The following is a 27,836-nucleotide window of genomic DNA, read 5'->3' as shown; positions in this document are numbered from 1 at the left end:
AGCGAACAAACGAGAGAAAACTTATACTTTCATATAAAAAACGCCGAGTTTCTCATTGATCAGGTTTTATAAGCTTACCACTGTGTTGTCGTAGTGAATAACAACGAGCTTCTTGTCCTTTGTAAGGAAGGTATCAAACTCCATTCCATCGGCTTTGAGCTCGACGAGGCTTTTGAAACCATCCACGGTGTTTTCCTGAAATTTGGAGGGATTGCCGTGATGTCCAATCACCAGGGGCTTGGTTTTCTTGTGGTAAAGATGAGTCTCTGGGATAGAACTAACCTTCACTGATTGACTAAAACAAGATTGAGGGATACTGGCTGACTGGCCAGGGATGCTAAGAGAGAAGACGAACATCGAGCTAGCTAGGATGAGAAGTACCATCGACATGGCTGTTATCAGCGATCAGTAGTACCGGCGTGCCGTGTGAGTTAGCAGTGGACGTGTTTTATATATAAGGAACAATTGAGGATCGAAACTGAAAGTTCCATTATTGCGTTTCAGTTGTAGTTTCATCCGCGTTTCAGAGCAATTTGGCAAAGTTACTTCGCTTCGAACCATTCACAGATCGGGCTACCTCAAAATGGTGAAAATTTTCCGCAAAATCCCAAGAAGAGGGCATAAGTAACTCAAACTTGGACTGAATTAAGATGACAAATTTCTCTATGAAAAGATCAAAATGTAACAAAATACTCTAGCCTGCGTAGCAAGCGTTTCTGTAGGGTTCGGAAGCAAAGAACCCCTTAATTCTTTCGCTTTTTGTCTCTCGCCCAATTTCCCGTGCAGGCAAACACCCAATTATAATATCCCGTTCCTCAGTAAGCCCCGTGGAAACTCTTGCTACGCAAGCTCAAAGTTACTCTAGCAAACACCTCCGTCAATCTCCTCTTTGTAATCCGCGAAGTCTGTCTTAATAATTCCGTTAGGTCACGTGTCACATCGGTTCAAAAATAAATTGGCCTAGGAGTGGGAGGCGGGGGGGGGGGGGGGGAGAGGCGCATGAAATGGTTACATAATTTGTTTTCAAACACAACTTTCAGGACATTTAAAAAAGGTAAGAGTCAAGTCAGGTTTTAAGGTTTCAACTGAGGGCATAAATGATACTTGAATGGTTTGAGGATCAACCTGACTGAATTCAATGATTCATCGTTCAAAACAAGAAAAGCAGGGTTGGTTTACACACGTTTTTCAGGTCAGTAGAAGCTAAATAGACCCTATCTTTCGCAAGTAATGTTAAATCAGGTAACCAACCCAAAGAAAAGGCCGAAAAACACTTTCGAGCCTTTACAAAGCTCAAGCCATCTCCAGATCACGTCAACAAGAACCATTGTCATCAAAGATAAGAACGTTCTCCAACCGCTTAAAAAGATTCGAAAACAAAATACCCCCATCATGGATTGCTGAAGGACTTTTCAGATTAATTGTTCGTAATCAAAGAAACGCTCAAACAACTGTTCCAAAATAGATACCCGTCACAACATGTTTTGGCCTCAAATGTTCTCGTCTCCCGGGGGGGACTCCCATTTGAAAAGGGCGTGAATGCTCGTCATCTCGCTTTGGAATATAAGTCAAGGATTTTGGATTCAAGGAGTCTCACTCAGGGTGTTCATGACGAAACGCCACTATTTCAAGCTGTCAACGTATCTTTTTGGATGCACTCGAAGAAATAATGATAATAGAAACGCTCTTACTTGATCTTATTTCCGTTTTTAGGTTTGATTTCCGCCTGTCTCTCGAGTCTGGTCTACTAGCGCGGGCTCCTTTTCCGAACAGCCAATGGTAATGGCAAGCCTGCAGGGAATCATGGTCGTTGAATTCATCATCTTGGACTGGAAATTTATTTGATGAATAAAACTACCATGATTCCCTGCATGCACGTCTCATAGATCATAGAGGGAATGGGCCATTGAGCCTATTCTGTCTTAGGTGGTTTATCTTTTTGGGGCCAAATAAAGCTCGAGTCACGCCCGGATTGGTCTCTTTCAGGGGTTTAATTCAAATTTTCGACGACGGCAATGAACACCCCGTTCTTTTTACATGGGAGTTCCCCCCCCCCCCCCCCCTTCCCGAGGTTCTCGCTCGCCAAAGTGATCGGCAAACCTTTCATACCGAGATGAAAAATTCAGAGTCGCTTTTAGTGAGTGGCTGATTATATTGCCACTGCCAAAATCTATTATTGTTTTCCAGTTCATGCGATAGACCTAACATTAAACGACATTCACTGAAAGTTCCATTATTGGGTTTAGCACTTTCATCCGCGTTTCAGAACAATTCTACAAAGTTGCTTCGGTTCGAACCATTCATAGATCGGGTTACCTCAAAATGGTGAAAATTTTCCGCAAAATCATTGCTAAGAAGAGGCGCAGAAGTAACTCGAACTTGGACTGAATCGAAGATGAAACTCGCTCCAGGCCTTGAATGGACTAAAATGTAAAACGTCGCTCTAGCAGAAACTTGAAATACCTGTATTGTAATTTTATATAAAGTATCTTGTTAACACAAAAAGTAATTGTGTAATTAGAGTACAATGTAGAGTAAGAATTGTATTATCAGTTGTGTAGGCAGAGTATCTGTAGTATTTGTAGTGTTTGTAATCGTAGTGTAAGTAGTAATCGCAGTGTAAGTAACGGTTGTATTGTAAGCAATGTCAGTAGTGGCGTAAATGATATTAGTATCGTAAGTAATGTATAAGTGTTGTAGGTAATATTAATATTGTAAGAAGTGGTAGTAGTAGTGTAAGTGGTATTGTTAAAAAAAGGATGAAAATCGCTCCATGAAGGGACTAACATGTAAAACGTCGCTCTAGCAAAAGCTTTAATTCATCAATCTTATCTTTTTAATCCGGGAGGTCTTTTAAGGTCATTCCCATTCTCGTCCCCAGAGCCTCCGTTTCTTTTGGTCACGTGGTCGGAGAAACGGAGGGTGCTACTCGTCAACGACATTTTAAGACGAGTAGCACTGGGGACGAGAATGGGTCATTCCTCACATTTGCATTGCGCATCCTTACTGCGCATAATTTATGGCGTCATTAGCGCGCGCTTGTGCGCGCCCATATTTAAAACATGACGAATTTGCCTTGATATTGAGCTCTGTCAGTTGAAAAATGGCTCTAGCTCACCAACGAGCATGGGCACCGCAATTTTTTTTCCAGTCGTTGTAATCAACTAATCATAAGCTTTGCGTGAGAAAAGACTGATCTAATTTCTATTGCTGAAAATTGAATAAATAAGAAAAATAGCAGATACACTGTGGGCTTTTCTATTTTGCAGTCGGTAACCAAGTCAAGAAATTTGGTTCAAATTTTTGATCAAGGATTTAGCTTTCTGTCTGAATCAAACTTAAACGTTTATTTGTGTCCGACACAATGTATTGACTGTAGTTTAATGCCTGTTCTTATGAGTCCGGGCTTACAAAGATGTTACAATTACTGGGAATGCGTTCTTATAATAAGCATTAAATAATGCCAAAATGGGGCATTTTCAATGCCTCACTGCTCCTTAATGAGCATGGGCACCCCCCTTTTTTCTTTCAAAATTGAAGTTATCATATGACAAATATTCAGTGGACAAAGTTTGAACAAAACTCTATTGTCACTTTTATTTCAGAGGAATTACCTAAATCTATCTTAATGAGCTAACGTTTTGCTTTTTCCCGTTTTAGTTTCTTCAGTTTCTCGTATTTTCTGCTGTCAACCCGGCATTTAACTTATCTGTTTCCTCACAGAGCCGTAGCCAGTGTGAGGCAAAACCCTGAGGTACTTGCCTCAGTCATTTTATCATTTTGCTGTTTTTCTTTTTGAAGGAGGAAAGTAAAACATTGCTTTAATATATCCCTAGTCGTGAAGAGAATTCACTGACCATGGACATTGCCTTAGTCATAATTTTGTTCTGGCTACGACCCTACTAAGTAACTATACATGAACCTAGCAGGTCGCACGGAATGGAGGCCAGTGCTAGCGCTAAGTTTCACGACCCAAACATAATGTCGGGAACGTAAATTTGTGTTACTTAATTTTTAGTTTTAGTTTGCTTTATGTTGATCATGTAATTATTCGCGGCTGTCCATTGGTCAAAGTTAGCCCACACGTTGTATCTTGTATCGTCCAGGTTCTAGATTCCTTACTCGTTTTGTGTAAGCGCGCGGTTTAGTTACGTTTTAACAATTAGATTCCATCGATGGTCATGTTAGGGTTTGTCTATTGCTACTGACCTTGCTGAGGTTCCTCTTTGACGTTCCTGTTTTGGCGTTAGTTCTCAATTCTTGACTGACCTACTCGTTGTATCAAGTGCTTTGCTATTCGTTTGCGGGAGTCGCACAAAAATGTTTTGGCTATTGTTTTACAAAAGGGTCAGTCGGCCCGTGTTCCCACATATGCTTATCGAATCAACCTCGTTCCCAGGGTCTTTTCCCTGCCAAGCCAGGGAAAAGACCCTGGGAACGAGGTTGTCTAACCCTCTGGACTAAGTCGTTTAAACGGGAATTAACAATCAAATTCTATTAAAAGAGTGTTCTTCTTAAGTACACGTTACATTTTTCTCTGTTATAAACGCTGGCTCCACCAAAATCAGGGAAATTTAGAGGACAAAGTACGTCTTTACAAAGCGCGGAAGTAAGAGTAGCGCGTAGTCCTGGACGCCAGTCTCTAAATATAGCCTTGCACATCTGACTTCCGATTTGTCCAAAAAAAATGGCGCCCGCAACGACAAATACTTCAACTTTTTCTTCCACTGCGATAACTGGTAAGATGACCTTTGAATCGCAATTTTCTCTCGTCCGATGTAACATCTAATGCTTAATTATCTTTCTAGGTTTTTCAACTGTACTTACAACGTCAAAAACCGAAGATACAAGCGTCGACAACACAGATTTTTATACCGGCCTCGGACTTGCGATAAGTTCCAGCGTTTTCATCGGCACAAGTTTTATCATTAAGAAGAAAGGCTTGCTTAAAGTAACAAGGAGTTCAGGAACGAGAGCGGGTATATACGATTTAGTTAATAGTACGCTTCATTAGTTTATGGTGGTCCAACGATCATGAATGCTTGCGTTTTTCTGGATAGAAACAACATGAATTTTTAAAGTGCGCAAATTCGATCATGTGGCAAACTTTCGATATTAACGGCGGAGGTGCCATGTTTCAGATTTTAATCCCAGCTTCTGGCATTTTCTCTGTGTTGTCTAGGTCAAGGAGGCTACGCTTATCTGAAGGAATGGCTCTGGTGGTCTGGAATGATAACAAGTGAGAGAAAAATTTATTTATAATCGTTTCAATGAACTGAAGTGAATTTTCTTTCTTCTTCAGCACAGCTAGCGCAAATATCAAAACATGGAGGCAGCTGTTTTGTTTTTTCCGTTTCCGAAGAAACGGCATAACAATCGTTTCAACTGCGCTTGTGATCTGTCGTTTTGACTGTTGTCTAGTCGCTAAAGTGAGGTCTGTTCATAAAGTTTACATGGAAATATTAATGTATGAAAACGATCTACCCTCTAGTTTGAGAACTTCATCATTCAACTTTGTCAGTTTTGATGGAATAACTCTTCTGTGAAGTTCAGTTAAGCTTAGATTCATTTCTGGTTGTTAAAATATCGTGACCTTCATCATAAGCTTTTTTGATGTGTGTGATGAATGGTAGTGATGTAAGGTAGTCGAATAAAACTGTAAAGTAACGTTAATATCTTCTACACTTTGTGAAACGAGGTGAGGAAATTAAACACAGGAAATATTTTTCACAACTTGTCCCACGGTGAAATCTCAAAGTGACTACATCGTGAAACAATAGATAATATATTTTATCACGAATGACGTATCTCACAACTGTTTTTACCACTGAAAAAATGGATACACGATAAAATAATACATTCATTGTACCAAATGCTGTGTTTTATTTTCAGTGATCGTTGGCGAGATCGCTAACTTTACAGCATATGCGTTTGCTCCAGCTATTCTTGTTACTCCATTAGGAGCGTTGAGCGTTTTAGTAAGGTACGTTCAAGCTAGATGTAATATGTTGTTGACTAATATCTTCTTGTGTTCATCAAATTGATAAAGAATTATATAAAATGTCATCAAGCAGGAAGGTGATAAAAATATGAAAGTCATCTTCTAAGAGTTACGAAATATTTGATTTTTTTACACAACTAACTATATATTTAGTTCAGAGGGTTGACAACTTAAATCAACCAATCAGATTGCACCATTGCCAGTCCAATATTTTCCAACTATTGGACCTGGAACTGTCCCAAATGAACCCACATAACTACTCGTGAAAGTTTTCTTTCTTTCTTTTCTTTTTTTTCTTTTTTTGCAACTGTTTGTTTCTGTCATTTTAACCCATTAGCACTTGTGCTGGCCGTTTTGCCTTTGTGAGTAGATTGGAGCTAATTTAGCTCATATCTGAAAATGTCATAGCTGAAAATGTCAAAAATGTCTAAAAAATGCTTTTTGCCAAAAGCTTTAGGTGTTAAATACGTCAGATGTAGATTATAAATGCTAATTCGGATCTCAATGACAATTGCTACAGCCTTATTCAAGTCCCTGATTGTGTGATATTTTCAAAACATTTCAGTCAAGACTTGTAATAAATCTCTTACCAGCCAAACTTGCTAGGGACCATACTGGAAGAATAACTACCCTTGTTTTTTTTGTGTGTGTGCACCTCGCTGCACTTCGTCTCCACTGTCAAGACCTCAGGTCATTACTTCCTCATTATTATATGGCTTTGGCTTGTGGCCGATATAACGCGCGCTCTGATTGGTTAATTATCACTGAATTGTAGGGCATTATTCTCCTGTAATGCCCACGGGCCGATTACGGATTATGCAAATTAGGAAGAGCCCGGTTCTGAAAATTCAAGCACATTGAAGCGATCAAAGCCGATTAAAATCAGTACGAGAATATCAGTAGCTAAAAGTTTAGAGATATTTCTTTAATGAAATTTATTTAGATGACTTACCAGTCGGTAACCTTGGCGGGCACTAGTGAAAAACAATCAAAGTTTGCCTAGTCTTAAGTAAAGCTAAAATCGCTAAGTAAAAAACACCATCGGCAGATCTGCCATGCATCCTGAGCAGAACGCCACAAAGAAACTTATAAGTTATCATCTTAGTCACAGCAATTACCGAAGTATTGAACTCCGTCAAAGTTCTCATCAAATAGATTCCGTCGCTTTGACACAAGCAAGTGTAAATCAGCTTCCAGGATCATCAGATGTAAACAATCGGGCGGTTTCTGTCAGTAGCAGTGTTTCTGATAACTGCAGACGTTCACAAGGCTTGAAATGTTCATCCATAAATCCCAGAATGAAGAAGGCGAAGATATGTTGTCGAAAGCGAATGCGAAGATCGAGTTAAGCTTATTTTGAGCAGTGCATTCTGAAACATTAGTATTTTCTTTCACCGAAAGACGGTTGGTTTGGACAATTTTGAAGCACTTGCTGTCTTTTCTATATGCGTTGACGTTTCGCCCCAAAAGTCGGGAAAACTTCCCCATCAACTTGTGGTACCACGATACTAAAACACGTTTTTGAGGCTGTGACAGTGACTTTTCCGTAAAGAAATGTGTGTTTTTAATGGAATACGTAATACAGTGGTGAAATTCACTGACTGTGTAGTTTTGCCCTAGGTTTGAGACGACGAAGGAATCGGTAAACGCGCGCATCGCCAGATGTAAATTGACGACTTCCGCTCGAATGATTTTTCTCTTTATTGATGAGCCATATAATAAACAACTTAATAACCTCGACCGTTCGGTCATTACGGGAAAATCTCAAACCTCAGCCTACCGTATTGACCTTGCTATCGCTCGGTCAATACGGCAAGGCCTCAGTTTGAGATTTTCCCGTAACGACCTCACTCTCAGTTATTAAGTAGTTAGTATGGCCCTCGTGCCTGGTAAAATATAAATACATGTGCCCCAAGATTCTCAGAAATACATTATTTTCATTATTTCTCAGAAATACATTATTATTTCACCCTGTGAAAGCCAGCATAGGCTACGTGGATGCCCCACCAACAGACTGCAGACAAAGTTCACAATTCTTTACATCACCAGTGTACCATTTCTTTAACAAATTATTGTATTGTGTTATAATTATGAGGTTTTTTTTTCACAGTGCATTGCTGGCATCATATTTTCTACAAGAGAAACAGAATCTTCATGGTAAAATTGGCTGTCTGCTATCAATCATTGGCTCAACAGTGCTTGTCATTCATGCACCACAGGAAGAGGAAGTGAAGCGCATGGATGACTTAGAGCCAAAGCTTACATCACCAGGTATTTGATAGAAACTGAGTCAATAAGATGTAACACAAACAAGTTAGGTCAAACAAGATCTGTAGTTACATTTAGATTGAGTGCAGCTCGGGTTCGATGCTGATCCGGTGCCATATGTTTGTTTAGTTTGTTGTTGGTTCTTGCCTGGCTCTGAGGGTTCTTCTCTGGGTTCTCTGGTTTTCCTCCTTCTACAAAAACCAACACTCCAAATTCTAATTTGACTAGGACAGAGGACCTGCAGGAAAACCAGCAAAGGTTGATGTGGCTTCCTCTCTAAATATTGAAAGTTACATGTATTTTAAGTCTAGTGCACCTAACGCGAAGCCTTGGAGCTGATGGCTCATAGCTGCCGGAGCTCATCCCGGTTTCTGTAGCATGAAGCAGCTGGGAGTATTTCTACTCCCCCTGGACAGGATGCTAGTCCATCGCAGGTCACTCCCCCGCAATTTATTAGGTTTCCCCAACAATTTGCCAGTACCCATTTATACTCCTGGGTGGAGAGAGGCACTGTGAGAGTTAAGTGTCTTGCCCAAGAACACAACACCGTGTCCCCGGCCAGGGCTCGAACCCGGACTGCTCGCTCTGGGAACGAGCGCACTAACCATGAGGCCACCGTGCCTCCCTGAGCTAAGCTGGGTTGAAAATTATGCTCGTGGCTTCCTCAAAGAGCAGCACAAAGTAAGATGAAACATGACTAATGATAAAGTCACATTACAAAATTAATGTTTGGCAACCATTTTTGATTCTTTATGAAACTTTACAGTGGCTTCAATATCATATAATTAAAAAGGGATCACTTGGTCTATCTGGGACCAGATGAATGGTTAGAAATGACAAGGTGTTTTTATTAAATATAACCAGATAAATGGTGTTACATTTGGATATATAACATTCAGGAATGTGAGATAATCAATAGGAAGCAGGCTCTTAGCCAGATGGGTGTCCAGGCGTCCCATGGACTGCCACCTATTAAAGAAAATTGTGTTATTTTTCATAAGTTACATTATAAATTGTTCATTTGAGCAGGCCCCATAGCACATTTTCGACACCCACTTTTCAAATCCTGGCTAAAAGCCTGATGGGAAGAATATGACTACTAGGTTCTGTTTGGTCAAGAGTAAAATAGGCAAGCTCAAAGGCTAAATTTTTTTTATGAAATTTCACATTTGATACTAACAGTAATGCAGGCTTCAGGGAATATTTTCAACACAAATATTAGATAATATTTGTGTTGAAGATGCTAACAGTGTCATATGTATCACTATACTAACTTATTTATTTTTCCATTCATTTATTTATTTATTTTACAGGTTTTGTGGCTTACGGTTTCATTATCATAATATTTGCACTAGTTCTAGTATTCTATTATGGACCACGATTTGGCAAAACAAATATTCTGGTGTACATTGCAATCTGTTCCCTGATTGGTTCATTGTCTGTAATGGGATGCAAAGGTCTTGGAATAGTGATTAAGCAGACACTCCATGGAGACAGCCAGCTAACGAATCCTGTGGCATGGGGCTTGTTATTCGCTGTATTAGCGTGTGTGATGACACAGATGAACTACCTGAATAAGGCTCTTGACATCTTTAATACATCCTTAGTAACTCCAATCTATTATGTCATGTTCACAACACTGACAATCATTGCTTCAGCAATTTTGTTCCGGGAGTGGGAGGTCATGAACTCTAAAGACACTATAGGTGCAATTTGTGGATTTCTGACGATAGTGTTTGGTGTGTTCTTGCTACACGCATTCAAGGATGTTCACTTCAGTTTAAAGGATGTTCTCAAGTTTTCCTCCCAGGCTAATGGTGCTCCAAAGACGAGAAATCCTGGAAAACAGGCAAACGACGAAACAGAGGCAATGCTTATGCATCGCATCAACAATGCTACTGATGAAGAAGAAGAAGAAGAGTCTGTCACAGTATTTACCAATAATATCAATCATTTATAATATATCACTTCATCTATTTATTAGAATTTCAAATAAATTTATGAATTTGTTCAAAACGGATAGTGTTTCTGTAATTCACCTACACAGAGTGGGTATTAAAATTATTGGAACCTGACTGTATAAAAAAACCTGACTGTACAAAAATATTGCACAATGTTTTCTCAGTAAAACCAACAATTTATTAATATAATTTTTACTATTCTGTATATTAATGATCTTTCAGCTTATGCAGTCAAATATTCTTAAGTCAGCACTTTGTGTGTTGGATTCGCTGGCCAGTGATGAAGTGATTTTTCATTAACACTGTTCAGTGTTCACGCACTGTTTGGGGTTTGTTACTTATTCCAGAACAAGAGTTGTTTCACTTATTATATTTCATAATTTTTGATAGTTACTAATAAGTTCAGTCATAGCAGGGCACCTATGCAACCCACTCTTTGTTGCAGTGAGCAGATGATCAAAAAATCAGCTTCACCTTTGTTGTCAAAGTCAACTTGATATTTAACTGACTGCCAGTTATTTAACCTTAGTTTAGATTTATTACACTGTTGAACTGGTTTTATCATACAGCTGAATTAAGTTTAACACTGGGTTTTGCAGCCACTATATATTGTATTAGTAAAGCATGGGTTGAACTGTGGTTTGTTTAGTCCATGTTAAGACTTGAACTCATCATTTTCATAACCCACTGAACATTGATCAAGTAATCATGCAGTCAAATTCTGTCAGTAACTGAATCCTTAAAGTAGCATTGGTTAAGACCAATGTAATCATTAGACGGCACCAGAAGCTGGTCAATCTTTGAAAGTGTTTTCAACCTCACATTTTCTTGAGGTGTATGTCTTTAATAAAATATTTGTTAGTTTGATTGATCAGTCAGTGGGTTATGTTAAAACAACTGATGGACCAAATTGCGCCTCGCCAATATAATTTTACAGAAACATCAAGCTTGCCATATTGTTAATAATTTCCTTAATAAAGGACCAGTGAATGGTCCTTCAAAAACCACTGAACTTGGAAAATTTTGGTCAAATTCCACAGGTCTCAAAGTCTTGTTTTTTTAGCAGTCATGTGTGTCTTTAGGTCTCAATTTTTTTTCAGAAAGCTGTCTTGGGGTCTCGATTTTTTGCAAAGCAAAGAAAGTCTCAAAGTACGGATTTGTTTGTTTGTGTATAAATAAGTCTTAACATTTGAGAGTCTCAACATCTTGCACTCGCATTAAAACACTTTGAAGTCTTGGTTTCACCATTTAGTTCCAAATGTATTAGGCTTGCAAAGACAAATGCATCTTGAATTGACCACTTGCCACCTGCTGGCCTATACAGCATAAAATACAGTGTCTGAAAAGCTATTCCTTTTATTCCTTTTTCGACAAAAAAGTAAATAGTAAACCTATTTTCTAATTCAGATGTGGGGAAATTAAAAACAATACACATACATCAAAATGTTTGGTTATAATAATACAGCCAGTTTACGAGCTGTAATGGAAGTTAAGAAAAGCATTACGTATAAGTCAGGAAGCAAAATCCAATGGGATGGTTTGGTAGTCATCACTGTTGCTATGCAACTTGTTGCTAAGTAATATATATCTTCCTTTTTGTATCAGACTGCAGGAGAGGATCTAGGGGAAGGGTGCAGGGGTGTACACAACTCCCTGAGATGAAGCCTTCTTTGTATTTGCTTTTAAAATTTGTTTACCTTGCCGGTCAGTTACTCCATTCCTTAGTGGTGCACCCCGTCCTTAGAAAAATCCTGGATCCGCCCCTGGACTGCCATGACTTTCAGTTGAGCAAGTTATTTTGTTAGCTAGTTTGGTGGTCTTTAGGTAAATGGATTTTCATTTGAAGGGGTGCGTGGAAAAAAAGCCCCAAGTGACTTTTGATCTCATATTAAATTCTCCTTGTTCATAGAAGGAAGCGAAAAGCAATTTGCAAGGAGAATCTTTTTCCACACACCCCTTCAGTTGTAATAGTCCTTTTCACAGTTAACTTTGCTCATTTGCATTACAATAAAATTTAGCATGTATGTGAGGCAAATTCACATTGGATTGCATTGTAATTCAAATTAGAAATATTAGCCATGAAAGAGCTGCTATTCTAACTGTCAATTAATGTTTAAAGTTTCAATTATGTATTTTTGTATTTAAAAATACAAAGAGGTAGCACTCAGTTGATTATCCAGATGCAGTCGGTGGTGCAATCATTTTGGATTGCAATAATGTACTTACTTCAGTAAGAATTACCTTGTAACCTTTCAATTCTTACAATCAAGTGGTTAAGACACTGTGCCACAGCTGAAGTTAGTCTATATTTTTGAGTTTTAACTAATACTAACTATTAAGAAACTTAACTTCAGTCTATGGATCTATAAATGACAAAACAATAACTTCATAACAAACAAACATCTCTCTCCTGGTCATAACATTTATAATACAAGATTAACTTTGAAAACTGTTCAGCGTAAGTTTTCCAAAAACCTATATCACAATCTGTTTTAATCTTCTTCAATTTGTCCATCAGTACCTTCTTTTGTATTTGCTTTGTTATTGAAAGGTTCCTTCACTGTTTTATGTGGTTATTTATTTTTTATATTTCACTTAATGTAGTGGCCATTTTCTTAATGTCTAAATTTAGTTAAAATCTCTGACACAGTTCCCTTAAGCCAAAACAGTATTGAGACATCATAAGCAGACAGGATATTTAGTACAATGCAAATGAAATGAAGGGAGAACTAACTAATATTTTTCAATGACTGACAGCAGGGTAGATATTTGTCACTGACGTTTCATACTTCTGTGAAGAATCAATAATACTATTTACCTAACTGATCAATTTATGAGGAAAAAAGGCAATTTTAAGAATAGGTCAATTTGGTGACTGTAAGTACATTTTTAGTAGGAAACCTCATGTAATGTAGGGGCCGATGCACTTATGGTAACCAGTGTTATCAAAATTCACAATCCCATAGCTCTAAGGTGTGATTGCGTTGATGTAAAATAGTGTAACATTTAGTTTTACGATATCACTGAAAATGTCATTTTCAATAAAAGAGATTTCTGAAATCATTTTGATTGGTTAATGACTTCCACAAAATTACAACTAAATAGTCTACTTTATTTTAAGTAAATGGTTCAACAACTCTGGCAAACATTCAACTCAAAAGCCAACTGAAGGTAAAATGCAGGGAGAGGACAAAACCTACAGGACCTGTACCACCTTAAGGTTACCCTTGGTTGGTAGAATTTCGGGTGCTGAGCATCTTTTAAAAAATGTGCTGCTTGATTTAACATGCCAAATTAAGAATATCTATGAAGTTTTATAAGAATCTGTTGCAAACTCATAAAAATATACACCTTATTCCAAAGTGGCTGCCATTTTAGTATTCTTTTGTTTACTTGGAAATGAGCCCTTTTTGCCTTGTTTAAGGGAAAATATTCTTTTGAATTTCGATTTTAAGAACGAGGCAACAAGGGCTAACTTGCAAGTAAACAAAAGAATACTTAAATGGCAGCCATTTTGGAATAACATGTATGGGACTCCAAACTCACAAGCAAATGTTTGCCGAGGGCAAGCATTGCCCTCCCCCCGCCCCCCCCCCCCCCCAGCATACATTTCTTTGTAAAAAATTGGCAAGTTAGGGGTCCCATATTTTTATGAGTTGCTATAGATTCTAATGAAACTTCGCATATTGACTAAATTTGGCATGATAAATTGAGGTGTGGTTTAATTTTTTTTAATAAAATAATCAGGTCCATTGGTGGGCTTTTTTCAGCAGGGCAGTTACACACTATTAAGAGGAGACGTCAGTTGTCAAAGGTTCAAATTCCACCCACTTTACACACCTTTTTTGGGGCATGAGTGAAACTTTTCTTTACCACCAGTTCAACTTTTGGTGGCCAGGCAAACCACTGACAATGATTTCATTTATCAGAGTGTTTTGGAGCTGCATCTTAACTCATACTAACGGATAATAAACTCTTGATAATACAGCTGGACACTCGGGAGGAAGTTGATTTTAATCGAGTCCATTGATGCATAAAATTATTTTCAAGAAATTAGATTAGTTCTGTTCTGGCGTCTGGAAATTTTTTTTTTTTTTTGGAAAAAAAAAAAAACATTTTCCGGAAGGAAACATATATATAGTGTTCCTTGCTTTGTGGCATTTACGAAGTTGATTTTTCATTATGTATTGTCAATGAAGCTGGCAGACTAATTTCTATTAATTCAGTACAAATTTTTGTGTCAATATATTCATTTGATGGCATCATTTTACTTACATATTAATGAAGTCAGCTATTAAAATAATTTTATTTACAAGCTTAGTACATATACAAATACTTGCAGATTCAGTCTTTACACAAACATCAGTTAGAATCTGATGTCATTTACAACTGAGCTCTTCAAAGGCAGTTTGCTTTGCATAGGAAAATATTGACTTAACATTATGCAGGCCATTTTGTCTTTCAACCTCTTCAGCTGAACCTCTGGCACATATAGTTCTTAATTTAAAAGTCCCTAAGTCAGAAAGTGATATATTTATTTAACAGTTTCCTTTGGTTACCACATATGCACACTAGTTATCGCCAGCAAATGAATTCAAAACCAATTTTACTTACTCGACTATCTAACAATTAGACTATTTCTTCCTAAACTTGACCCTCCAAGTCTGGGCATCTCTGCGGTTTTGATTTGTAATGGGTATAAAATCCAAAGTCTTGAGTTTAGGTAGAGTTGAAATAATGTGTTGTTTATAGCCTGGAATGCTCTCAATGGGATTTCCATGCAGAGTTATGCTAATAAGTTCTGGAAGTGCAGCAAGTTTGTCAATTTCTGACAGTTTTTCAATGGCGTTTGAATGGAGGTATAAAATCTTAAGCTTTGGATACTGTAGCAGAACCTGAAAAACAGAAATAAAACCAGTTGTGTCACCCAATAAGGTACACTGGGTATACATGCAGTCCAGTTCAGGCCCTCTCTTGTCCCAGAAGGTGGACTCATATATAAAGGACAGGGGCCTTGTCAGACCTTTAGGGGTTAATAGTGATAAGAACATAGAACAAGGCATAAAGCTACCTTTGCATCCATTGTGTTTTATTCCATATAAGGCCTCACAAAATGTAACATTTCATAACAACTTACCTGAAGCAAATATTTCAAAGTTTCATGCCAACTGCAATAATTATTATTGCAGTTGGCATGAAACTTTGAATTTGCTTCAGGTAAGTTGTTATGAAATGTTACATTTTGTGAGGACTTACATGAAATAAAACACAATGGAAAGAAACACTCAAGAGTGCGCAGTACAGACTGGAAATCAAAAGTAAACTGTTTTAGCCATAAAAGTAAGCCAACTTACCTTATCAATGGAAGAGAGGTCATTAAAAGATAAATCAAGCCAGGCCAGCTCTAGAGGGTTTTCCAAAAAATGTTCCAGTGTGGAAGGCAAGCACTCATAATCAGAAATGGCATTATAGCAAAAGCGAACCATATTTGACTTGTAATGTCCAGATTCTTCAATTTTCTGTAAGAAAAGAAGATAAAGTTAGTACATTAGTTACATTAGTTAACGATCTTTCCAATAGAATAAATTAGTAATTTATTCTATTGGAAAGATCGTTAACTAATGTAACTAATGTACTAACTTTATACTGAATATATGAAAGATCATATATTTGAACTGCGGAGAAAGAAATGAAGACATGATTGATCATCGCATTTATACACACAACTTAAGCAGTTGTGAAATTAAAGCCTGAAAAAAAATTGGATCATGTGTAATTTGTGCACCCCTCAACTGATGTATCGGTCAACATATTGACCTACACTCGACCGATGTATCGGTCAACATATCGACCGACACTCAACCGATATGTTGGTTGACATATCGACTGACACTCGGCCGATATATCGACCGAGATATGTCAGTCAATATATTGACCGATATAGCAGCTGAGACATTGGCCGAGAGTTGGTCAACGTATTGACTGACTATCAGCAGATATCTCGGTCGATATAGTGCCCGACACTCGGCCAATACGTTGACCATTGATTGTTGGCGGAATATCGGTCGACTGTCGTTGGTATGTCAGTCAACTGTCATATAATAGAAGTCAAAAGCTTAGAGTGCCAGTGTTAGATGTATATCGAGTCATGCACATTTCATCCTTTTTTGGTCAACCTTAAAAGTTTCTGAAGGTTTTATGTTCAGATCATGTGCCACAAATTTAGTCATTGTCAAGCAAGACACCCAAGTGAAATACTGCCAAATACACAAAATACATTTGATAGGAAAGAGGATAAGGACTATGAAGGATAACAAGGTGCTGAAGTAGAATTGATGACAAGCAAGTCTTGAATTTCCCCATGCATCCCACTGATGTTTTTGTTTTTGTTTTTTTATTTTTACATTTCCTTGCCTGTGGGAGGGGTTACTGCATAACTTAAAATTTAGGAGAGTTACACAAGCATTTGACAAAAATCAAGATAAATAAATAAAAAAAAGTGAATTCACATTTAGGCAACTTTTTCACACCCCCATAGTTGTCGTGGTATCTGGCCTTCACTGGCATAGTCCCTTTGATTTTTCTGGTATGGAATGGGGCTGGGTTTCAGCCTTGCCCTATCAACGAGTCATACTTATTGTTAAATAATTCTACTGAGGCTATGCTTGTTTTCCACATGTACTCTAACTTGTACTTCTTGGTTGGGTATATTCAAGAGGGGATAATATTATTGTTGTCTTTTGGTATGCTATATTTTTTTCCCAGTGGTATTACTCCCTTGAATATATCTTATTTTAGTAATTCCCTTCCCGTCTTCTATGCATGAGTTCACAAAATCGATTAATCAAACTCACCGAAAAGTTCCAGTTTGATTATGTTCGATTACCGAACCAATCGAACAACAATCTGACCGATTGGGTTCAATCAAGTTCGATTGATTTTTGGTTCGGTTTTGTTTGATTGACAAAGAAGCCTCTGAGAAATGGGGGGTAGAACAGGGATTAATCTGCACTGCTTAGCAGAAGTTACTGGCCTAGGTTAAATTACGTCTGCGACGCAGGCTACAGTCACCAGTATGCAAGTATCAGTGAAGTATCAGCGGAATGTCAGTAGCCTATTGATCGACATGTCGGCCAACAATCGGACAACCACTGTTGGTTGACATATCGACCGATATGTCAGTCAATATGTTGACCAACATATCTTGGTCGATATGTTGGTCAGGTGTCGGTCGATATGTCGAACGACATGTTGGTCGAGTGTTGGTCGATATGTCGCCCGATATATCGGTCGAGTGTCAGTCAATATGTTGACCGATAGATCGGTGCACGAAATACACATGATCCAAAAAATTCAGGCCTGAACGTGATTCAAACCCATGACCTCTGCGATACTGGTGCAGTGCTCTACCAATTGCAACTGAGCTCAGTTGGTAGGGCATCACACAACACACGCTTCTCCGGTTGCAAATGAGACTACAGTGGAACCCTGCCTTATGACCACCCCGTTAATATGACCACCTTGTTCTTACGGTGTTACGAGTATCGTTGTAGAGCAGGGTTGTTTCCAGACAGAACTCAGGATCGCCGGTAACAGCAACAAACTAATTTATTTCCGTAAGATAACTTCACGAATTTACAGCACTAAGCTTCTTCAAATTTGAATCAAACTCTCTTACAGCAGAAACTCTCGCTCTAATATACATGAGGCTTAAAGTTCTAGAAACCTCCATTAGGAGCTAAATTTAGTAGTTTGACACAGTCTCTAATCTGAGTAATTACATAAGGATCAGAATGTTCTGGAATGTTCTTATACAAATTGGTCACGGCTGAATGACTTCCGATTCTAGATTGTTCTAGAACTAGACTTAGACAATTTTTCGTAACATATGGCCACTTTACTCTGGCCCCCAAAAAAAGCTCAGTCAGTCATTTTCTTATTTAAAGAACCCCTTTAATATGACCACCCCATTGATATGGCCAATTTTCCATGGCCCGAAGGTGGTCGTATTAACGGGGTTCCACTGTATAATTAACCTACATGTTCCTGACATTTTGGCAGGCACAAAAATGCATTGAACAATACCCATGCCTGTCCATAACATACTCTGCGGACTAACTGAAAGCAAGTCACTACAACTGAAGCAGCTAGAACAAGATCACCTATACTGGATGTCAAGAATAGATCTTTGATGCATTTAATTGATACATTAAAGTTCTCCCAGCCTGTATATAAGTGAACTTTTGGTCCCAAACAAGGTCAGGATTTCAAACCCCTGGCGGCACCCCTAGACCCAGACATTGGTCCAGTTCTCCCCCTCCCCACCAGAGGAGGAGAACCAATACACTTGAACATTTGCCCAAAGCTGAGAGAGAACCAATACACTTGAACATTTGCCCAAAGCTGTGCTGTGTTTACCTCAATTTTGTGGGGGCCTGGCCTTGGTTCTTCATCCATTGCATCTGTAAAGAAGTTTCATAGACAAACTATTTATAAGCTTAAGCTTAAGTCTTCAGTTAAAGTTAAGCTTGGGAACTTACTAAGCTGAACTCTCAACACGAGAATATCGAAGACGGCGAAAGACAAACAAACCTTGAAGTTCCGCCAAAGCTTTGAAAGAAAAATCCAGGGGTGAAGCAACCTCATTGATTGCATCGATGGCAGCTGAGACAGTTGTTTTAGTTTTAGTTGTCATTTTGTCTCGTTTCTTCGAGCCTAAAACGTCCCAAATAATGAAACGCTCATCACCGCAGTTACGCGAAGATCTGACGTTCTACATGTTGTTACCATGCCAACAAAAGGATACTAATGGGGTCAGCGGATGACTTACGGAGGAAACAAATATGGCGGGCGATAACAGAGGTTTGTACATCCTTTAATTTTTTCAACCTTTGTCCGTTAATTTGTGGTGGTAGCCTAAAATACAAGCATAATACTCAAGGTCCTTTCCTTTATGCCTTCGAGGATCGAGTTTTACAGCGAATTCTGTTTCTCTGGGACTTTTACAAGCATGCCAATATGAGTGATTCCGTTTGAATTTGTTATTGCTCCATGGCCAGCTAGACCTGTGTCATATTTGTTAGTTTGAATTAAACGTATTTATGTATATTATATTTTCAAAACTGCTCTTATTTCTTCCTACTCTTTAGGAAAGACTGTTGAAGAAGTATCCTTGAATATAACTTAGATACACCACCAAGTGTCGAAGTGTTTAGTACAGCAGTACTAATTGTGCATGGACACTGAAATAAGCAAATAAATAACGAAAATTAAAGAGAAACTTGTTAAAAATTCCAACTGGTTGGGGGCTGACCAGTTGGCTATTTTCGAAGCGTGGAGGAGTTGAATCTGGAACCACCAAACACAAATTCATCTAGTGGCAGGGAGTAGGATTTGAACCTAGGACCTCCAGATTACAAATCCAGCGCCCCAGCTACTAGGCCATGCCCCCTCCACACTAATAATACACTAACAGTCCCATAGCTGTTCAATAGAGCAGACTCACTAGTGTCAAAAACACACAGTCTCTAGAGATGGTATACTTCCGTTTATAGTAAAATCTCAGAAGATAATAAGTTTACCTAGTATGGTAGCTTTTGCTGACAACTGCATGGAAAATTGAACATCAGATGTTCGTGTTTGGCTTAGCTCCCATGCTCCTTTTTTTTTACATTAGAGATCATTGCAGTTATGTGCATTCCTCAGGCAGCTGCAACAATAAATGTAGGCTTGCTTGATTACTTGTCACTGATTTGGGAAATTATCCAAGAGAGTACCGGAAATGAAGCCTAAAAATATATGTGGATTTTAAACACTCTGCAATACCAGTGTAATGGCTGGCCAACTCAGGCATCAAGCCGTTTGGGAGTTGGTCATTCTGTAAGTTTCTTATATTTCTTAATTTAGCATAACCTCCAATGCATATGCTCCTAGGGCTCTTAGGGGAAAGAACATGTGACGGGCCCTACGAGCGTCTGCGTGGGAGGCTAAATACATAGGGAGTGCACTTAACACTGACATGGAGAGACTGCTTTCTTTGCTAAGTAGTCTGGGTTTTTAAATTAGTTCCTCAGATAATGGACAATGTTATTGTTCTTAACTTTCGTCTGTAGCATTCATCATTGCCGCTTCAGATTTTTCTATTTCTGAACATTTGGTATGCCATGGTATTTTGTGTTGCTGAGCTCTTGCTCTATGTCTACAAAGGTATGTTGGCTGAAAAAAACACATTGCAACTTTGGTATAAGGAAAATAGTCAGTGGAATAAGCCAAGTGTAATAACATTAAGCCCTGATGTATATTTAACAAATAGAAAATGTACCGTGTATCTTTCAAGTTTTAGTATAAATCTACTAACATTCTATCATGGATACCGTTCTCTTATTAGCTACACTACTCACTGTCTATTCTGTTGTAGATAGTGAGTAGTGTAGTAGTGTGTGCTTGTTAACAAAATGACGGCCACTTCCTTGCGTTTTCGAAGTGTCTGTGAAGAGGATTTAGATAAAGTTTTGTACGACTAGTAGATTTATACTAAACAATTAGGTTAATCGCTCTCCATTTCTATACATGATAGTTGACTTGGGCTGCACCCTCATCAACTATTGTGCAATAGAAATCTCGAGCTCATAATCTAATTGTTAAAATGCATATGACATGAAAAATGTTTTCTGCTTATTTGAAAGGCCTTTCAAAATACAGAAGAATGGCATTTTTCTTTTTGAAATATCTTTTTTCGTCTTAGAGATATTGACGTTTTTCTATTATGCAAATTACATCAGTGATGACGTCATATTGTTTGCAACTAAAACTAGTAAAATCTGAATAAACAATATCTCTAGGAATATTGATGCAGTGTTCTTGAAACTTGGCACCACAAATGTACATCACAAAAGAAACAAATTGACACCCTTAGAGCTGTTGTCATAGCAACTCCATCATATTCATAACAAGTGCACACTGCAAGGCTACTTACTATCTACAGCAGAACAGATAGTGAGTCAGCGTAGCGAATCAGTGAACAGCATTTGTGATAGAACACAAGTAGATTTACATATGTATACTAAAACTTAATAGAAACACAGAGAACATGTTTTCTAATGTAAATTCACATTGCTCGTGACATCTTTACATCAACAGCTCCTGCTAGTTCTGTGTTTCTATTGAGTGAAGAAAGCAACAAACACCAAGCCCCTTTCACATAACTTCTGATTCAGAAAACAAAATAATCTTAAAGAATCAACCTTAACTAGAGACAGTCACTGGAATATATTTAGTTTGCACTTTGCTTACAGTCAACTCGCATTACCATAAAGGATTGTTGGCAGGTCAGCAAGAGAAAGAGGGAGTGGTTGCTGTACAAAAATCGAAACCTTTTCCACTTCACTTTTGTCATTTGTCAAGAATAAATTTTTTTTTTACGATGTCTTCTGCCTACAGGTACAATTTTGCCATACCCTGACATGGCAAGAACCCTGACTATTGAGATCATCATCATATTTCTTCTGGCTTTTATTGAAGGTGTTAGGATCTTTCTTGGTATGTAAAACTTATTATTCATCAGATTAAAACTTGTTTTTGTGGTGGTATCATGATCAAAACAGTTTTAGGCTGCTAGCGGTCTGTTTTTCTCTTGAAAATCCAGGTGGAAAGTGTTGGGTAGGATGTTTCAGGCTTGAAGGGATTGAGATGAATATTGCCCCTTTGTATTCATGCTCATGGATAAACTCTCATGTGACCACAAGAGAAAAGACTGGCTGCCAGCAGTTTAAAACAGTTTCAAATAGGGAAATATATTATATGTTACAAGTTTCGCCGTGCATATTAGTCACTGCTTACATGTTACTGGAGCACATCAATTTAATAATGCTGGATTTCCACTGTTGCATTAGTTTAGTAACAGTTGCAGTCTGCTATCACAAGCTCCAAGGGAAATGTACAATAGGGAATTCAAGATAGCTGATAGCAAGCAACTGAAAAAGCTTATGTAGGGGAAAATTATTTGAGTTCGAAATAGCCGGGAATCTCAAGATATATTGAGGTTAAGCTGTATGTTTATGAGCATGAAGTGTACTATCTTCATGCACAACTCTTTCCACAGATGCATGTGGCCTAAGTTCCCTACGCACATTTTTTCCCCTGAATTTCATTTTGCATACATAAAACCAGTAATACTCACACCTGATAATTTATATAAACTAAAACATGACAGCGGAAGTCTGCCTAAAACTGTGGACACCTTAATTTGTAGGTGATAACGCTTGATAATGCCACTAATCATAAAAATTACAATTTCCTCGATTGTGATTGGTTTAAAAAACTCCTATTTTCCACTAATTCACTTGCCAAGTTGCTATCGGACAGTTTGTTATTGGACAGTTTGTTATCAGACAGTTCAATAAGCCAGTCACATTCAAAGTTGTAGTTTAAATCAACCAATCACATTCAAAGATGTAGTTATGTACATGTGTGTGTGCACTTGCTTTGTGTTTTTGGCGCCTAATTGCCGGTAGGAGGGGTGGTGGTCTTAGCATGTTTACATCTCCTTTGTATGTATTTTAATGCAAATTTTCCCTTTCTTTCATAACTTGGCTATTCTTCTTTTCTTGGAAATTGTAATTTTTGTGAGTAATTGGTAACAAGACTTCCTGTCGTCCAATTTGGTCTGTAATCATACTCGTGATAAACAAATCGGACTCCTGCTGTGCAGTTGTCCGATTTTGTTATCACTCTTATGATAACCGATCAAATTGGACTCCACTCAATCCTATTACCACTACTTACTAGTATCTCAATGTTGATAGCAATGCACTTTTTTGTACTTTCTGATAACCGATACATTTTTTTTTGAGGAGAATGAAATGATAATTTAGTTTTTTTTGTTCGCTTTTGACTACTAGGTTACAAAGGCAACCTGGCAGAACGTACAATGGCGCTTGTGTTTTCTGTGGTGCTTGGTATACCTGTTCTGTTTATTGAGTTATTCATCCTACTGTGGCAGACATACGTGTTAGTGGTGAATTTACATCAAAAGTTTGGGGTCGTGTTCAAGTCCCAGGGGGGGGGGAACCCCCATATATAAAGGATGGGTGCACATGTCGGAAATTTTGAAAAGAACCCCAAGAGGTACAAAGGTCCTGTTTTGTGGGCGTGGCTTGAAATTTTTTTCCAGAAGCTCAGAACTGGCCAGGGGTGCTTTCCATTCGAGGAAAAATTTTGGTTGCAATTTTCGAAAATTTCTAGTGTCTTATTTATCATCTTCTGGAAGTTCCGGAAAATAGGACAGCCTGGCGAGGTATACCGAAATTTTCTGAAATTTCTGACCGGAAATTTCCGTTTCATTCGGCTTTCCTTTCGGAATATCCGGAAACTTTTCCAGGAAATTTCCGTAACGTTTGCCTCTGTTCAGAAAGTTCCTGATTTTTTGGTTGAATGGAAAGCGCCCCAGGACTAACAAGTCACGATATAAATGAAGGACGTGACCGCAGATTCTGAAATTGAATTGTCTTGGCAATCAGGTCTCACAATTAGCAACACTAGAAATGTATAGAGACTATTGAGGAGAATTTGTATGTTGGCATCGAGATTAAAGGAGCTACGCCACGGTTTGCTTATCTTAAAAAGTTTAACATAAATTTTTCAAGTTCGTCGTTAGCAATCCGTGTTAATCTTCTCCATCCTCTACCATCCTTGTTCCTTTATAGTTAATTATTATCTCTTTGGTGCTTTTAGTAAACTACTATTTTCAGGTTTCCTTCAATTTAGAAGTAATTTTGTACGTGGCCAAAATAACTCAAAATAACGTGACTGAGCTTCTTTAATTCAATGTAATTCATGATTTCTGTTTTATTTAGCCTGAGGATAGAAGTCATTCTGGTTGGTATCGGCTTGGTATTCCTTGGGCTTGAGTTCATCTTGAGCATCGCTGCCATTTTAACCTTTCAGAGGTAAGAACAGATACATTCATAAACTTTCGTTGTCAGTTTTCTCTTTCAGAAATTTGAAAACGCAGCTTTATTTGTACGGTTAGGCCTACCGTCCACACTAATCCGTCGCGAAAACGGAGCTTTTCAAAAACGCTCTTCAAACCAGAGGAATTTAAAAACGCTGGGTTTTCGTTTTCGTTTGGACGGAAAACATTTTGAAAACGGAGCTTTTCGACAACGATGGCGTCACGATAATTTTGTGATTTCCCTGACCGAGTTTTCCTCAAACACAGATCGAAAATGACCGACGACCGTTGCGTTTTTTAACTCCTCCAGCGTAGTGTGGACGGTAAACATTTGATGCGTTTTCGGAGTGAATCCTCCGTTTTCAAACTCCTCCGGCGTGGTGAGGACGTGGCCTAAAGCCTGGCTAATGTCGACCACGTCCAACAATTATACGCCGTAAAAATTAGCCAGTGCTAAGCAACGACGACGACACGGTTGTGGAGTTGACGCTCTTTCTTTTTTTGTATTTTCAGATACCAGACTATGCTGAGATGATGGTTGAATGCGCTATCCATCTGTACCGCTTGGATATTCACGTTTGATGCGGACGTTATCTTTAGTTATGTGCCTGGTGTTTTTTAGTCGCACCGCCACGCTGTATCGTATTCTCAAACACCCAACCGTTGAATCGGCGCGTTTGTTTCTCGAAAGGAAAATTCGAATTGGAAAGAAAAACCTCGTTAGCTTCTACACTGCTAATTAGTAGAAAACTTTTTATCTCAGCTTATTAGATATTTACTTCTTCAGCTGTGCTATTTTTGCCAACTGAAAAAAATAGAACACTTCAAAATATCAGACCGAAACGAATGCAAATTATAACTTTGTTTCGAAACAACGTTCTAAACAAAATTGTCCCCAGGTTGCGCGCGCTCGTTCGAACGTAAGAAGTCGTCATCACAATTATGACGAATTAGTGTGTTGTGCTGATCAAGTCTGTATAATAGTTTCTGCACCTTTCTTAGTGTGAAAAGTGCATTTAGAACTTCGGCATTTACCACCGTTGTCAAAGATAATCCTCAGCGAGATTGATAAGACGGAGTGCATTGTCTGCGAGATGTCGGGTTTTTTTCCATCTATTGATAGCGTGGGAAAAAGTTCTCTTGTTGCCGCCAAGCGTATTTACTCGGCGCTGGATTATCTGGAAGCTGCCAACAATGGTCGCTCGGGGAAAAAAAGGCCAGGACACAAAAAGAGTAAGAAGCTGAATCCGCATTCTACAAATCAAGAACCTCACCAGAAAGCCGAAAGAACGAAAGAATATTCTCGCCAGCTGAAATCGCGAAAAGAAAGAGCCAAAGTTGCGCGAGAGGAAACCTTAGCTGAGCGTAAAAATCAAGAAGAACTTAGAGAGAAAGGGCTTTGTGAAAAGAGGGGATTAAACCAGTTGTTTTCAGTTTACGCTGCACAGCAAGGCCCGTCATACAGGGACAGCGCAAAAGTGGTGAAACCAAAGTTCCCAGTTTTGTTGAAGAGTACAAAGAGCAGCGCGGTTTTTCGAGAGAAAAATCCATATCCTAATAGTCCACTTCCGAATTTATCCTCAGTCAGTAGACTGGACGAAGATTCGCAGGAGTAACTGCTCAATGTAGAGAACTTGCTTATTAGGAAAATTTTAGAATAACTTTTGAGTACTGCCGCGAGTTTACTTGTGCTTGTAGCTTTTAGGGGCGTGTTTACGAATTTGCTTTGTCGATGTACATAACGACAGACGTCTGTCTCACAGAAGGTTGAGTTCCTTGTAAATTTACATGCTCGATTAATATTGTTTGTGTAAATATTCATTTTATGTAACTGCTTTCCACAGCTTTGTCAGTTGTAAATGCGAGAATTAAATATGTATCTATGCATTTGAGTTGCTCAGTTTACTTCCCGTTTTATTGCTGTTTTTTGTTGCATTTTGATTTTATCCTTGAGGTTTGCAATTGGTTGATTGTTTGTTTGTTTACTTGGTTTTTTCGCCTTCCACTCAGTGGGAATAACAGGAAGACAAACATAGGAACACAAAGACTTTGTGATGTATTTTATAGGCTGTTGAGTAAATATATTGAAACTACAATGGGAGGTTTTGAACAGCTTTTTACAAGCTAGACTCCCTGAGTTTTATGAATTATAGGCGGTTTCTTTGATGACATTTAACTTTAAAAAACTAGCGATAAAAATGAACGACGTCTCGACCTCACTGAGGCCACTTCAAAGTAAAAGAAAGCGATTACAATTGGCATGGTAGCTTAAGTTTACACATGGGTATGTTGAAAGCGATTAAGGGCAATAAGATAACGAAGCGCTAATTGTAACGAACTGGAATTGGCAGTAACTGCAGAGGACCTAATTACTTAAGACAATAGGCTTATTTTAAACCCTAACGAACACAAGAAATTTACATTTCAGAAATAGCCGACTAGTAGGAAATTAAATCTTAAATGAAGCTACGCCACGTTCCGCGCATCTTGAAAAGTTCAGCCTAAATTTTTCAAATTAGTCGATTATGTCGTGTCTAAACCATCCTTGTTCCTTTTTTTTTATGGTTTATTATTATCTCTTTACTGTTTTTCCATCTAAGTAGACCATTATTTTCAGATTTCATTTAAGATAGGTAATTTTGTACGCGGCCAAAATAACTCTGGAGGCAAAATTTTGTGTTGTATTGTATATCTTGATTATATATGGCTGACTAACTACAGTGTCAAGAGAAGAAATAGTTATTTATCTAGTTAAGCAGGTAGGACAGAGGAATTAGAGAGCTTATTAGGGACCTTACGCAAAACACGACGGCAACAGGAACGAGAACATCACCAAACAAAAGGTTTAATGAACAGTACAATGGCTTTGCACGTGCATCATAATTCTTGGTACATTTCTTTGGCGTCCCCTGCGAATCAACAACGTGAAATGACCAGTTTTCAAGTTTTTCGACAACGGGACCCACTACGGCTAATTTTTGGTATTTCTATTTGGAAATGAACGCATTCGTAGCATATTCAGCAGGGGCAAGTTTTAATACCGACAAAAACACTGAATGGATCTAAGTAAATGCGACATTCGAAAATAAAATATAAACACGCTTTTTAATAGGCGTCGTCCTTGCCGTCGCCGTCGTATATGCGTAAGGTCCTTGTTAAGGGCCCATTAACCGATTTATGCGCGCGCTCGCGCGCGTTGCTAAGGAGGTCAAATTTCACTTCCGGTTACTTACGTCAGCCTGAGCGCCGAAAATAAAAACAACTCAATAACTTGCAAATTCGCTTACATTTTAGATGTTTTTCTTTGTGTTTCACAAAATGCAATTAAAAAAAGTACAAGCAAAGACAAAATAAGAAAAAGACAGAAAAACAAGAGCAACAGAAAGAGAAAAACTAACTCTGTGTGGCTTTGTTTGATCTTACCGAAGTGCGCTGGTAGTGTAAATTGCGCACGCACTGATAGAGTAACTTCCAATATATATCGGGCGCACTTCTGGTTTCTTTAAATGCTAAAGGAAACGCGGTTTTTCATTAAATCCAGCCTTTTTCGACGGATTTCGTTTAAAGCCAACGTTGGAAAGATAGCTATGCATTCCTTTTTCAAAATCATGCTTTTTCCAGAAAATTACGAATATTTTAATATTTTAAAATTCTC

General features: G+C 38.3%; 5 protein-coding genes across 5 annotated transcripts in view; 3 read left to right on the top strand and 2 right to left on the bottom strand.

Moving 5' to 3' along the window:
- The window catches only part of LOC110040184 (uncharacterized), a 7,614-nt gene extending 6,643 nt beyond the window's left edge, over positions 1-971 (bottom strand). Inside the window, exon 1 of the mRNA XM_020745378.2 lies at positions 79-971. Within this exon, the coding sequence (XP_020601037.1) occupies positions 79-390 (312 nt within the window). The 5' untranslated portion in view covers positions 391-971. The remainder of the gene's footprint in view (positions 1-78) is intronic.
- Positions 972-4,632: 3,661 nt separating this feature from the next.
- On the top strand, positions 4,633-13,290 carry LOC110040401 (magnesium transporter NIPA2-like). Its single transcript, XM_089272892.1, has 6 exons — positions 4,633-4,739; positions 4,809-4,979; positions 5,183-5,239; positions 5,893-5,983; positions 8,112-8,272; positions 9,583-13,290. The coding sequence occupies exons 1-6, from the start codon at positions 4,688-4,690 to the stop codon at positions 10,227-10,229; spliced, it is 1,179 nt and encodes a 392-aa protein (XP_089129018.1). The 5' UTR covers positions 4,633-4,687; the 3' UTR covers positions 10,230-13,290.
- A 935-nt stretch (positions 13,291-14,225) lies between these two features.
- On the bottom strand, positions 14,226-19,011 carry LOC110040443 (leucine-rich repeat-containing protein 51-like). Its single transcript, XM_020745685.2, has 4 exons — positions 18,823-19,011; positions 18,649-18,692; positions 15,585-15,749; positions 14,226-15,125 (listed from the first exon to the last, which is right to left on the bottom strand). The coding sequence occupies exons 1-4, from the start codon at positions 18,923-18,925 to the stop codon at positions 14,865-14,867; spliced, it is 573 nt and encodes a 190-aa protein (XP_020601344.1). The 5' UTR covers positions 18,926-19,011; the 3' UTR covers positions 14,226-14,864.
- A 19-nt stretch (positions 19,012-19,030) lies between these two features.
- On the top strand, positions 19,031-24,877 carry LOC110040417 (transmembrane protein 216-like). Its single transcript, XM_020745653.2, has 7 exons — positions 19,031-19,092; positions 19,380-19,396; positions 20,343-20,436; positions 21,670-21,768; positions 23,130-23,238; positions 24,084-24,176; positions 24,695-24,877. The coding sequence occupies exons 1-7, from the start codon at positions 19,074-19,076 to the stop codon at positions 24,714-24,716; spliced, it is 453 nt and encodes a 150-aa protein (XP_020601312.2). The 5' UTR covers positions 19,031-19,073; the 3' UTR covers positions 24,717-24,877.
- On the top strand, positions 24,726-26,068 carry LOC110040418 (uncharacterized). Its single transcript, XM_020745654.2, has one exon. The coding sequence runs from the start codon at positions 25,276-25,278 to the stop codon at positions 25,795-25,797; it is 522 nt and encodes a 173-aa protein (XP_020601313.2). The 5' UTR covers positions 24,726-25,275; the 3' UTR covers positions 25,798-26,068.
- The last annotated feature ends 1,768 nt before the right edge of the window (positions 26,069-27,836 follow it).

The sequence above is a fragment of the Orbicella faveolata genome, unplaced genomic scaffold (assembly GCF_042242905.1).
Source record: "Orbicella faveolata isolate gen_17 unplaced genomic scaffold, um_ofav_v1 contig_35, whole genome shotgun sequence".
NCBI lineage: Eukaryota > Metazoa > Cnidaria > Anthozoa > Scleractinia > Merulinidae > Orbicella > Orbicella faveolata.
Note: the sequence above shows the minus strand (reverse complement) of the source record. Positions and strands in the feature narration are given on the sequence as shown.